The 12,760-nt window shown below is 40.5% G+C and overlaps 1 protein-coding gene across 14 annotated transcripts; it reads right to left on the reverse strand.

The window, feature by feature from the left end:
• Positions 1 to 1,135: 1,135 nt before the first annotated feature.
• ZNF846 (zinc finger protein 846) lies at positions 1,136 to 12,135 on the reverse strand. 14 transcript variants are annotated; one of them, XM_032465565.1, is made up of 8 exons: positions 11,909 to 12,135; positions 11,763 to 11,834; positions 9,333 to 9,428; positions 8,676 to 8,764; positions 7,907 to 8,033; positions 7,353 to 7,454; positions 3,821 to 3,903; positions 1,136 to 3,321 (listed from the first exon to the last, which is right to left on the reverse strand). In XM_032465565.1, the coding sequence occupies exons 3-8, from the start codon at positions 9,400 to 9,402 to the stop codon at positions 2,176 to 2,178; spliced, it is 1,617 nt and encodes a 538-aa protein (XP_032321456.1). In that variant the 5' UTR covers positions 9,403 to 9,428; positions 11,763 to 11,834; positions 11,909 to 12,135; the 3' UTR covers positions 1,136 to 2,175. The 14 variants fall into 14 exon arrangements, with proteins under 14 accessions (XP_032321456.1, XP_032321463.1, XP_014410300.1 ...); XM_032465572.1 differs by having other exon boundaries at positions 9,340 to 9,428; positions 11,763 to 12,135; XM_014554814.2 differs by having other exon boundaries at positions 11,763 to 12,135.
• Positions 12,136 to 12,760: the final 625 nt, after the last annotated feature.

A 12,760-nucleotide genomic window follows, 5' to 3' on the forward strand; every position in this document is an offset into this window, starting at 1 on the left:
GGGGACCAGGCCCAACCTGTCCTTTAAGGCGCCCGGTTCCATCCCTGAGCCCTCCCGTTACTCACCAAGAACACGTTGAACCGCAGGAGGCCCAAAGTGACCCGCTGCAGGAGGAGCACGGGGCAGGAACACCCGCTGCAGACCAGTGACGCCACTTCCGCTTCCTGCCCCGCCGTTGGGGGCGGGGCTCCGGGGCTCTGGCTGCCAACCAAGTTCAACCACAGCAGGCAGGGAGAGTGCAGTTGCTGCCCGCAGGTACTGGGGCCCTGGGGTCTGCTCAGAGCGCTGACTGCAGGTAGAAACAGGCCCAGAGCATGGAAGCTGCGGCTGGAAATACGCCTGTGGGCGGGGCTATGAGTGGAGGGCGGGGCCGAGGCCCGGAAGTGGGGTTGGTCTAGTCCCAAAGCTCGGCTTAAAGGTCTGAAAGGAGAGGCTGGGATTGGGTATTCACAACCCCCAACCCACCCCACCTTACTCATCAAAAGCATTTCTACTTGCCAGTCCTCAACTTCCTAGAGCCCTTAGAATGATTCTCTCAGATTGGTATGCCTGACAAAAACCTGAGATGGTCTGTCTTCTCCATTTGATCAATCCTGTATTTAACCTTTATTTCCCCTTATTTCTTTTTATTTACATTGGACACCGTGGTAAATGCTAATCATTGATTTCCCTGTGTATTCAAACTAGTGACATTTTTCTGTAACCTTTATGTTTTTCTTCTTACAGTATGTATTTCCATTTTTTATTTTTCCAGTGTTACCATAAAGTCCAGGGCCTCCGTACTAAGTTTGTAGGCAGATAGGGTTGGGGGGGGTCCTCAGAGGAAAAAAGCCAGACCTAGCTTTTTTGTTTTTTCCATAAGAGAAGCCATTTTGGCCTAAGTCATTTTGTGATTTAAGCCTGGCCATAATGCTTGCCCTTGAACAGGGCTCAGTAATTAATGATTGGAGGACAAGCAGTCAAACAATAGTGCAATAATAAAACAGAGCCCTAGTTCCTTCTCATTCAATATACAATTACAATATATCTTTGAGTTCTTCTGTGGGGAACTGAGGTCCCCACCCAGGTGGAGGAGGTTAATTACATGCTAAGACCCCAGTGCATTTCAGCAAATATTAATTTACAAATTATCTTGTAGAGGTGCAAAAGTCAACTAATGCACTTTTAATCTTTTTGTCCTATACACTTTTTAGTATATAAACTTTATTACAGTTTCTTCATACATCAAAATTACGTTAACTTATATAAATTAGTTTTAATATCCAATTTGGTCAAATCATAGATCTCTGTTTTAATTTACAATTTATACACAATATATATAATTCATTTATTATGCACTTATATTAAAATGTTATACATATACACATTATACAGACAAACATATAGAATTTATGTAATCTTTACTTCATTCCCCAATATCTAGGGGTTTATTTCCCCTTGTCTTTTTGGGGGGGGTTGGAGGTAATTAGGTATATTGACTTAATTACTTTTAATGGAGATGCTGGGGATTGAACCCAGGGCCTCATGCATGCTACCACTTGAGCTATACCCTGTCCCCATCACAAGAATGATTTTTAACGTTTCTTACATTCATGAGTCTTCTTATATGCTAAGCTTTCAGGAATCTCTGAAGACCTCTCAGATTTCTTAATGTAGAAGGCATCTCTGTCCTGTGAGTTTTTTTTAATGTTGAGTTCTTAAAAGATATGAAAATTAAGTGTAAGGTCTCCCTGTATCCTTCACATTCATAAGGTTTTATGCCAAAATCTTTTGTGGATATTAAGGCCTTAACACTAAGTAAAGGTTTACCATATTCATTACATATATATGACTTATCCCCAGTGTGAGTTATCATGTGCTTTTAAAGCATGTGAAATAATTTAAGGCTGTATCTCATTTTTACCTTCAAATGGCTTTTACAGTAATTTCAGATGTGTAAAATTAACATCAGAACAACAAAAAGGCTTGTCCAAATGCCTTATAACTAGGTTTTCCTCTGAAGCGTGAGTTCTTACACATGTTGGAAGGTGGGAACGAGCACTGCTCTCCCACACACCTTATATATATGAATTCAGATTCTGCCCCAGGTAAGTTCCCACACAGCATGTAAGGATGAAAACTGAGTATAAAGCTTTCTCACATTTTTACTTTCACAAAGTCCTTATCCAGATGAGTTCAGATGTGAATACCAAGGTCCAAGGAGCATTTACAGGTCTTTTCACATGCCTTCGTCCTTAGGTGTTTAGCAAGTGCTGAAGACTGAGTGAAGGTTTTCCCACATTCCTTACATTCATATGGCTTCTCTCCAGTGTGAGTTCGCATGTGAATATTAAGGCATGTGGAGTACCTGAAGGTTTTCCCACATTCTCTGCACTTGTATGGCTTTTCTCCTGTGTGTGTTCGCATGTGCATGTTAAGGTTTGTGGACCGAGCAAATGCCTTCCCACATTCTTTACATTCATAGGCCTTCTCTCCAGTGTGAGTCCTTAAATGTGTAGTAAGGCCTGATGACTGAGTGAAAGCTTTCCCACACTGCTTGCATTCATATGGCTTCTCTCCAGTGTGAGTCCTCACGTGTTGATTAAGCATCGAGGAATTATTGAAGGCTTTCCCACATTCCTTACATATGTAGGGTTTTTCTCCAGTGTGTGTTCGCATGTGTAAGACAAGTCCTGAGGAACGAGTAAAAGTTTTGCCACATTCCCTACATAAATATGGTTTCTCTCCACTGTGAATTCTTACGTGTTTTGTAAGGTAGGAGGAATGAATAAAAGCTTTCCCGCATTCCTTACATTCAAATGGTTTTTCTCCAGTGTGAATTTGTATGTGTAAAATGAGTCCTGTGGATCTAGTAAAGGCTTTCCCACACTCCATACACAAGTAGGGCTTTTTCCCACTGTGAATTCCAAGACGATCTGTAAGGTGAGTGAAGGCTTTCCCACATTCTTTACTCACACAGGGCTTCTCTCCAGTGTGGTATCGCCTACGTACCTTCAGCGACGACTGATTAACGACAGTTCTCCAACAATCTTTGCATTCACACACTTTCCCTCCTGTCTGCATTTTTTGGTGCCCAGTGAGATCTGAAAGCTGCCCGGAGACTGTTTCATGTTGAACACACTCGGAAGTTTTCCCCCTGACACTGGTTTCCTTCAGTAAAGTATGAATAAAGTTCTTTTTGAAGGCTTTTCCACTCTGATGACCCTTAGTAGTTTTCTGTCTAATGTGAGTTCTCATGTGTGTCATAAGAAACGAGTGTTCTCTAAATACTCTTCCACACAGGTTAAAGCTGTATGGTTTCAGTCCAGCATTACTGCTCTCCTATTGATTAAGGTACAAATAATAACTAAGGACTTTTTCACACTCATTATAACAACAGAACTCCCCCCCCCCCCTTGTGGGACTTTTATGCATTAGAAACATTATAATAATTAGTTTTTTCCCATTGCCATAAAGTGTACAGATTTCTTGCTCTGTTTTTGAGCTATTTTAAATTGAATAAGCCATGAGGCCAGGACCCTGCATTATATTTACTTTCACAGAGCATCTTAGAGAGTTTTTCTGGTAACTATTTAGACTAAATTGTGCTTCAAAAACTGAGTATCAGAGTTACATATATATGGATTTTATATGTGGGATGTCTAGGAGAGAAGCAGGTTTGAAGTAAGTTTAGAATGCTCCTCAAATTGCTGACATTCAGACAATCTCTTCATAGACCCTGCTTTCTTTGGGTAAATGGTGTTTATCTCAAATAATTCTCATGGACTTTGTGTTTCTGGTCCTGATATGAAGGGGAAAAATTACTTCTTGGAGATCTTACCAATTGTATTCCATTTGATGTTTTTTCCACAGAAATATCTTGAAGAGGCACGGAACCTTTGGTTTTAAGCTGCAAATCCGATTCTGAAATAAAGTGGAAAAATTCAAAGTTGGAGAAAAATTGTGGGATAAAGTTATTTCAAAGCATATGGCACAGATATAGCACAGGGAACTATATTTGATTTCTTGTCATGAGCCATAATGGAAAAGAAATGGAAAATACATAAGTGTATGTATGTATATGTATAACTAAATCATTTTGCTGTACACCTGAAACTAACACTGTAAATCAACTACACTTCAATAAAAAATAAGGATAAAAAAATGAAAACAACAACAACAAAAATGCATATGGCACAGAGAATGATATCACAAAATAAGGCAGGATAAGAAACTCCAGGATTCCTTCTCATCAGAAAACAACTAACAAGCTTACAAAACCGATCAGCATTAGCTCTCACAGAATTTGGAATCTAGTAAAATATATATATATACAACAACCAAGTGAACACTTAAGGAAGACAGAAGTGGCTGTACTTCACCAAGAGAGCACTGTGGCATTTTAACTTCCCTTCTACCAGCCACACTCTCCAGGTCAGCTGTAGCCCTGGAGATGGCAGGATGCACTCCTTGGACAAGCTGCTGGTGCCAAAGGGAGAACAGTGGCCCTCACAAGGGCTCCCCTTTATTTCACCCAACTCAGAGAGCTCCCTGGAGTGAGGCAGATCACAGGCAGCTTCTGCTGAAAGTGTCTAGACATGAAGTATTGGCCACAGCAGCCTGAGGGAAGGGAAAATGGTTGGGACAAATGGTAGATGGACTGAAAAGCCCTGGGAGGAACAAACTGGGAATGTTATATGTGGGTGAATAGGGGCTTTGAAAAACTCTAATGTTTACCAGAGAATGGAGAAGTCTGCAAGCAAGCTCAGGGCTAGATTCATGCTCAGCAAGGCCGGAGGGGACAGAAACCTTTACCGCTGGCTGACTTTCAAGATCCACTCAAGCAGGAAGGGGAGGATAAGGAAGAGCTGTAAACAGTCTGGCTAGGCACTGAAGTAGTGGCCCAACCCAGAGCCAAATGTCAAAAACTAAAAGAGAATTTAAAATTTTATTTTCTTGGCTTCAGGTGTTAAAGGAATTTTTGTCATTCTAAGGTGACCACTAAGGTAACAGAATATAGATTTCAGGGGCTGTACTAGATAGAATGTATAACAAAAATAATTAATGAAAGCCACTGAACATCAGCAATCCATGTAAGAGGCAACAGCAAATCCCAGGGAGAAGGGTGAATCACATTTCCAAACTGACACATTACAATATCCAAAGTTTACATTCTCAACTAAAAAATATGAAGTATGCAAATAAGAAAAATTAACAGAAACTATCTCTGAAAGTCAAGGCATAGGACTTACTAGATAAAGACTTTAAACCAATTTGTTTAAATACGTTTAAAGAGGGCATGGAAACCACGGACAAAGAACTAAAGGAAACCAGAAGAATGGTGTCTCACGAAATAGAGATTATAAATAAAGAGCTAGAAATTCCAAAAAAGAACCAAATAAAATTCTGGAGTTGAAAAACACAATATTGAAAATATATGATACAGGCAAAAGGACAGACATACACATGAATGGAATAGAACTGAGAATCCAGAACTAAATCAGCACATCTAGGATCAATTGATTCTCAACAAGAGTGCCATTACCATTCAATGGAAAGAACAGTCTCTTCAACTGTGTGCTGGGATATCCACATGCGAAAGAATGGAATTGGACCCCTACTTCACACCATATACACAAACTAACTCAAACTGGATTAAAAACCTAAGGTAAAGGCTAAAACTATAAAACTTTTAGAAGAAAACATGGAGGTAAACCATTACAACCTTGGATTTGACAATGTGCAATCTCAACCTATCCTTATTCTTGACACCAAAAGCAATGAAGAAAATATAGATCAACTGGACCTTATCAAAATTTAAAATGTTTGGGCATCAAAGAACACTCTCAAAAGTGAAAGGATAACCTAACGGGAGAAAATATTTGCAAATCATATATCTGATAAGGATCCACTGTTGAAGTACATAAAGAACTCCTACAACAACGAAAAGACAACCCAAGGTAAAAAAAATGGGCAGAGGAGTCATTCGCCAAAGAAAATACAGAAATGGCCGAGAAGCACATAAAGAGATGTTCAACATCATTTGTTTTAGGGAAATACAGATCAAAACCCCAATAAGATACCATTTCATACCTGCTAAGATGGTTAGTGGTTTTTTTTTTTTAAAAAAAGGGAAATAAGATGTGTTGGTGAGGGTATGGAGGAACTGGAACTCTTCTACGCTGCTGATGAGACTGTAGTATGATACATCCTCTGTATGAAATAGTTTGGTCATCTTTAACAAATTTAACATAAAATCGCCATATGCCCCTGCAATTTTATTTGTAGGTATGTTACCCAAAAGAGTTAAGAATGGGTATTCAAATATTTGTACACAAATGTTCACAGGAGTATTCACAATTGCCAAAGGTGGGGGGAAAAATGTCCATCAACATATAACTGGATAAACAAAATGTGAAATAGCCATGAAATTGAGCATTATTTACCCATAAAAAGGAGTGAAGTACTAGTACATACTATAACATGGATGAACTTTGAAAACACTGTGCAAGTGAAAGACACCAGACACAAACCTCACATTTTGGATGATTCCATTTATATGATATACACTGAATAGGTAAAACCATAAAGAAAGTAGATTGGTGGTTGCAGGAATTCGGGGTACAGATGAATGCAAGATGACTGCTTAATGGATACCAGTATCCTTTGGAAGTGGACCTAAAAATCACTGTACTCAATACCAATGAATTACATTCACTAAAATGGTTGATTTCTATGCATTTTACCTCAAAAAAAAGCACATGGCCCATGCGTATGTCTTTCTTAATATGAAGGAAACATAATAAAAATGATGAAACAAAAGGAAAGATAGACCACAAAGTCTGATTGTGTTAGGAGTTTGACAATGATAAGGATGTGGTTTCAAAACTGTAGGTAATTTACTGCATTATAATACTCTGGAAAAGTAAAGCTGATGGTAAACAAAAAGATGACAGAATCAGGAAAGCAATATATGAAAGAATCATGAAGGGGGCTGCCTGTAAATAATGAAATTTTCAAATAAGCTGGATGGATCTTTGTGAGGTTGAGAAGATCAATGGAATTTATAGGTAAATGGGAATTGAAAGTTCCTGAGGCAACTCAGAAGCCAAATGGCCTCAGTCTTTGTGGGAGGAGAGTACAACTCAAGTGGTAGAGTGCATGCTTAACATGCATGAGGTCCTGTGTTCAATCCCCAGTACCTCCTCTAACATAAGTAAACATATAAACCTTCCCCCTCAAAAACAAACAAAAGATAATAATATTAAATGGCCTCAGTCTTCTCAGAAAAAAGAATTTACCTTTTAGTTTGCAGAGTGACATTTCCAAAGGCCCTCTTTCCCAGACTAGCATTGCTCTTCATAAAACTGTACCTGCCATGAACTCACTCTGCAGAATTCTTCTTGCTCTTTTCCTCAGCTCTTCTGCTCCTTCCAAAGGAGAGTTGAGATGGGGTTTGCATGATTCAGACCCTGCTTCAGGGAAAAATACGTGAAGAAGAACTTGCAAGACATGAAAAACATGTCCGTGAACTGGGAACCAACACTTTAGCCTTCAGGGTTCCTGAAGACAGTGAAGTTTAACTTAAAAATAGCAAAATAATCACGCAAAACCTTAAGCAAATGCAATAAAACTTTTTAAAAAGGAACAAAATTCCAAGCACATTCTCTCTCTGTGCCCTCAAATGACTGGAGATCTCTAAGACCTAAAAACCATGTCCGACCTCATGCACACTGAAAATGTTAAGATTTTTAGTCCCTAAAGGAAATAAAGATCATTTTCTTGGTTAGAATCTTCTAGACAGTAAGGCCCATGAGCCAGGGACTCAGTCTGTCTTGTTTACCACATTATTCCCATTCGACAGCAAAGGTAGTTGGGAAACATTCATTTCATAACGGGTTCAGTGAAGAAATAATGCCAGCCTCACCTAGTGCCATGAGATTCTGGTAGTTCTCCAGCATCACATCTCTGTAGAGATCTCTCTGTGTTTGATCCAACAAAGTCCACTCCTCCTGGGTAAAGTTCACAGCCACATCCTCGAAGGTCACTAAGTGCTAAACCATCAAACACATGCTGGCTTCAGCTAAACACCATCTCCTTTGATGTCCTCAGAAAGATGCACGAGGGATTGAGGAGGGTAGACCAGAAGGCCACAGAGCTCCTGGGCCCAGACCTCTCCTCTCTAGCTATATATGCTGCCTGATCACATTGTCACATTGATTTACCAGCATCACTGATTCATGACTGAACTTATTTCACCACAACTTTACTGTGGGCTCTTCTTGCTTTATCCCTTCTCTATTTATAAGCTGTGGTTAGCACTGAACACAATGTAGCACTCTGTAAAATCTAATAACAGATGAATTATTTACACAGTGACACACAGATACCATGAGATTAAAAATTAGATACTTTCATATCCTTCCTTAAGATCTGTCATAACACTCAGCAAGACAGTAAGCCAACAAGCATGACTGAGGATCAGAAAGAATTAATAAATATTGAGATAAAAGAATCCTATCTCATGTAATTCCTGTATATTCTGAGATGGCATGGTCCTGGAGAAATTCACTTGGGAGTCATTCCCTGAGCAGGGCCATTAAATGCTTTAAAAAGCTTGGGGACATTACAAGGAGATATGGCTACCTGACAGAAACAAGCATGACATTTTGAAGAAAGGTCCTCTTTCCACTTGCCTGAGAAGAACCCATCAGTAACTCAGCCACCATCCGTGCCTCCTTGGTTTTCCTCTTGTGAAGACAGGATGGGTCCCAAGAAAGCAGACCTCAGAAAGAAGAAGAATGGCATCAACTCTGAACGGCCAATCCAATTCCAACAATCGCAGGCCTATAAACTGTTCCACGCCATGCACAGAACACACCACAAACACATTACCTCCATAATACGACAAAATATGTCATAATGTGACACCCTGAGTTACTCAAAGCGAGAAAATGTTTTCCTGAATCTTGCTACTCATGAAGAACAGGTTAAAAATTCCATCTCAGAGTTACACAAATTAAAGTACAGAGAGGCAGGGGGTGGGTAGAGCTCAGTGGTAGAGCTTGTGCTTAGCATGCACAAGGTCCTGGGTTCAATCCCCAGTACCTCCATTAAAAAAAAAAAAAAGTGCAGAGAGGCAGAGTTGTTTGACAGACACAATAAAACTTATGAACATTTTATCCCCACAAAAAGTGCACACATGCCTTCTTGAATCCCAAATCTCAGGAATGTGAATTCTGACTCTGGCCATTTCAATCCCTCTAATATGGCCAGTGCAGGATCTCTCAACCCCTGAGCACTGGAACTACAGGAAGTAAATGATTTGAAAAGAAGCACCAACAAGGACTCACCACACACCTGAGTCAGATCAAGGGCTGCCATCCTGGGAATCTGATCGTGAAAGTTTCCAGAACATTCCATTTCTTGCTCAGATCACTCCAGAGAAGCTTGTGAATAAATTAAGAGGTTGATCTCAATTTCTCTTTGTCTACTAGAACGTTTGGGTAACTGGTTTGCAACATTAATCATTCAGCAACAGACATTTTTCCTCAATCATCAAACATCTCTCTGTAGATGAAACATATGACAGCCATTAAAAATTTAATATCCTATCATACAAATATTAATAATAAGAATTGCCATTTACTTTGCACCTGTTAGTAGTTCTAATATATAAACTCCTTTAGTTGTCCTAACAACTCCTTAAATTGGATATTTAATAGTCAAGAAAGCTGAGATTCAGAGAGGATTAGTAATTGGCCCAAAATCACCAGTTACAAAAGGTGAGGACACAGGTTGGTGTATCAAGAGCCTGACCTCCTGCGGTGGTTGTTACTCCTAACACGGTCAGAATTGAGTCCAGACCCTCTGCCAGGCATAATGGAGAGGAGAAATGCAACAGATTTTATGAAATCAGAAGTCTCCCTGAGTACCCCCTGCTGGAGCTTGGTTAGGCTTGGAAATGTTGTCTCCCTCTGTCTCTTACTCCTTCATTCAGTCAGCAAATATTTAGTTAGGGCCTTCCTTATGCCAGGCCAGGTACTATGTACTAAGGAGGGAACAGTTCTTGGGGATCTCACAGTTCAATTGGGCAAAGCAAGTAATACACAAGTAATTGAGTACCCGTTAGTGATGAGCAATACAGTTAAAGAAAGAATCAATCCCATCAAAGTGTGAGGAGTATTACACATACACAAATACATTCCCGATACAGAGATAAGACTGGTTATGGGTAAGAAAAATACAGAATAGGAAAATAACCACTTCCAAGGACTGTGGTCATTGATATTTCACTTACTTAAAAAATTCGTGTTCCAATTTTGACCCAAAGACATCCAAACTTGAGTATCATGATTTTAGAAAAACTCAAAATACTTTTTTTTCTCCCCACATCCCTGCAGGAGGTACCCCCTTGCGGGAGATCGAAAATATATCTTTAATGTTTGCCACTCCACAGGGTCTGAATCATGTCACTGTTTTTCTTTTACGTTGAAATTGAAGTCTTTGCATATTATCTCACAGTTAACTACAAAGGCTATTATATAAATATATTTTTCATCTTTTCACCATTTCATATTAACGATCAGTTTTATTTTTTTCCACTAATTACTCATTTTATTGTTACTCATTCTTTCAGTACATTTTGTTCTACTTCTGCATTTCTCATTCAACTTTATGTGGTAGAACACTTAGTTTCACTTCCTGAACTTCTTTTATTGAATTACAGCATACATACAACTAAGGGAGGCAATCATGAATAAAAATCTCAATGAACTATTAAGAAATGATCAGCTGCAGGTAACCACCATTCAGGACAAGAGACAGAATATTTCCATATTCAGCATCTCAGACATATTCCTTGTCACTTTTGCAGACCACTAACTCCATGCCTCCCAATTGAAACCACTATCCTGACATTTAACACTCTAGGCCCTTCTACGTGTTTTTGAATTTTAAAGAAACAGTATCAAACAGCATGCATTCTTTCATGTCTGGCTTCCTTGATTCAATAATATGTTTTTGAGTTTCATCCGACCTGTTGCATCTATCTACCTGTGATTTGGTCCTTCTCTTTGCTTAAGAGTTCACCACAGAAAATATATTCAACAATTCATCCACTATTCTCTTAATCAGCTTTGAGTTATTTCCAATTTAGGGATATTTCAAATGATGCTATAAATAGCGCTTAAGTTGAACTGGTGGACATGTGCCTGCATTACTATTGTGTTATCAACAGATCATATTTAGTTGACACTCTTAAAAAATGTTGTTTCCATTAACTGTGTATGCGCATCTCAACCAGCACTCGACACTGTCACTCTTTTTAGTTTTACTTTACACTATTCAGTGTGTGTAATACTATCATATTGTGATATTAATTTGCATTTCCCTGGATGCCAATGATATCAAGTACCTTTTCATGTATTTGTCGTCTCTGTGTATATTTTCTTTAATAAAGAGCCTATCCAAACCTGTTGATCATTTTCCTACTGAGTTTTTATTCTGGGCATTAATTTGTAGCCGTTATTACATAACTCCTTTGTTCTTACATGTGAGGCATTTAACCAAGTATTAAAGGTCAAATATCATACTTGCAACTTATTTCAGTCTCCTTACTCTCAAGAGTTTATCATAAACACTTCACTACAGACGTAGAGACAGAAATAACTAGCTATGCAAAATATGAACAAATGGTCAACCTACAACAAGCTAACACCTGAAAAATTTATTAAGCTTCAATAAGGATGCCCACAGCCAGCGCATTTCTGTCCAGTGCTCACCAGAACGCGCCGCAATCTCCAGGTCGTGAGAAGAGGGCGCTGGCGCCGTTTACCAGAACGTAAATGCTTCTTCTAGGGAAGAGACACAAAGGTTGCTTTGGCAGCTTTTGAAGAAAGGCGCACAGCGGTAGGAAAAGAGGCCCCGCCTCCACAGGGCACCCAAGCCACCACCGAGACCCGCGCGGGCGGAGCGGGCGCGCAGAGGCTCGGGGACGGGCCGAGGCGGGAAGCATCGAGCACGGGGTGCTGACGGAAGGAGGCGCCGCGACTCCGAAAGTCTCCTCTCCGGGGAGGCCGGAGAGGAAGTGGCTGAGCGCCGAAACCTTACGCCGACAGAAGAGAAAACCTATCTCCGCCACAGCGAGAAGCGCTAGTGAGATGTAAACCGGAAGCACATCCACTTCCGGGGCCGCCCCAAGATAAGCATAAGGGGCGGGGCCTGCGGCGCTGCAGGGTCGGGATGACGTGCCGCAGGGACAGGGCCCGACGACGCGGCCGCTTCTTCTAGACGCTAGGGATTGCGGTTGGACGCGGTTGGACCTGGATCCAAAGCAGGAGCTCCGTATCGACCGGCCCCAGAGGACCGAGCGGAGCGCAGAAGACCGGGTTAGAAGCGAGACGGACGCGCGCCGACGCGGAGGGCGAGGTTTGCCTGGTTCCTGTCCCCGGAGGGCGGGTTTCCAAGCGGAGTCAGCCACGCTTGGTGTGCTGACTCTGGAAGCTTATCAGATGCTTTTCTACAGGCTTTTTTTCTTTTTCTTCTTCTTTTTTTTTTAATGTTATGCTTTTGTTTGTTTTTGTCTTTTTAGTGGAGGTACTTGGGATTGAACCTAGGACCTTTTGCTTGCTAATCATACGCTCTTCCACTAAGCTGTACCACCCCCAACACCTGCCTTCTTGTTTCTTAGGCCCTATGCAATGATGTACACATATTTACAAAGCTAATTTTGAGATGCTCAAAACTAATTCATGATCCTCCCCAACATTTGTTCCTGCTC

The sequence above is a fragment of the Camelus ferus genome, chromosome 22 (assembly GCF_009834535.1).
Source record: "Camelus ferus isolate YT-003-E chromosome 22, BCGSAC_Cfer_1.0, whole genome shotgun sequence".
Lineage (NCBI taxonomy): Eukaryota > Metazoa > Chordata > Mammalia > Artiodactyla > Camelidae > Camelus > Camelus ferus.

What these genes read in the sequence shown, in the direction of transcription:
- ZNF846 (XM_032465565.1), bottom strand. Translation starts at nt 9,402, where the DNA reads ATGGAATGTTCTGGAAACTTTCACGATCAGATTCCCAGGATGGCAGCC. An exon ending in CCAGAATCTCATGGCACTAG is followed by an intron (nt 7,455 to 7,906) that starts GTGAGGCTGGCA and finishes TTTTCCCTGAAG; the next exon opens with CAGGGTCTGAATCATGCAAA. An exon ending in GCAGAGTGAGTTCATGGCAG is followed by an intron (nt 3,904 to 7,352) that starts GTACAGTTTTAT and finishes ACTTTATTTCAG; the next exon opens with AATCGGATTTGCAGCTTAAA.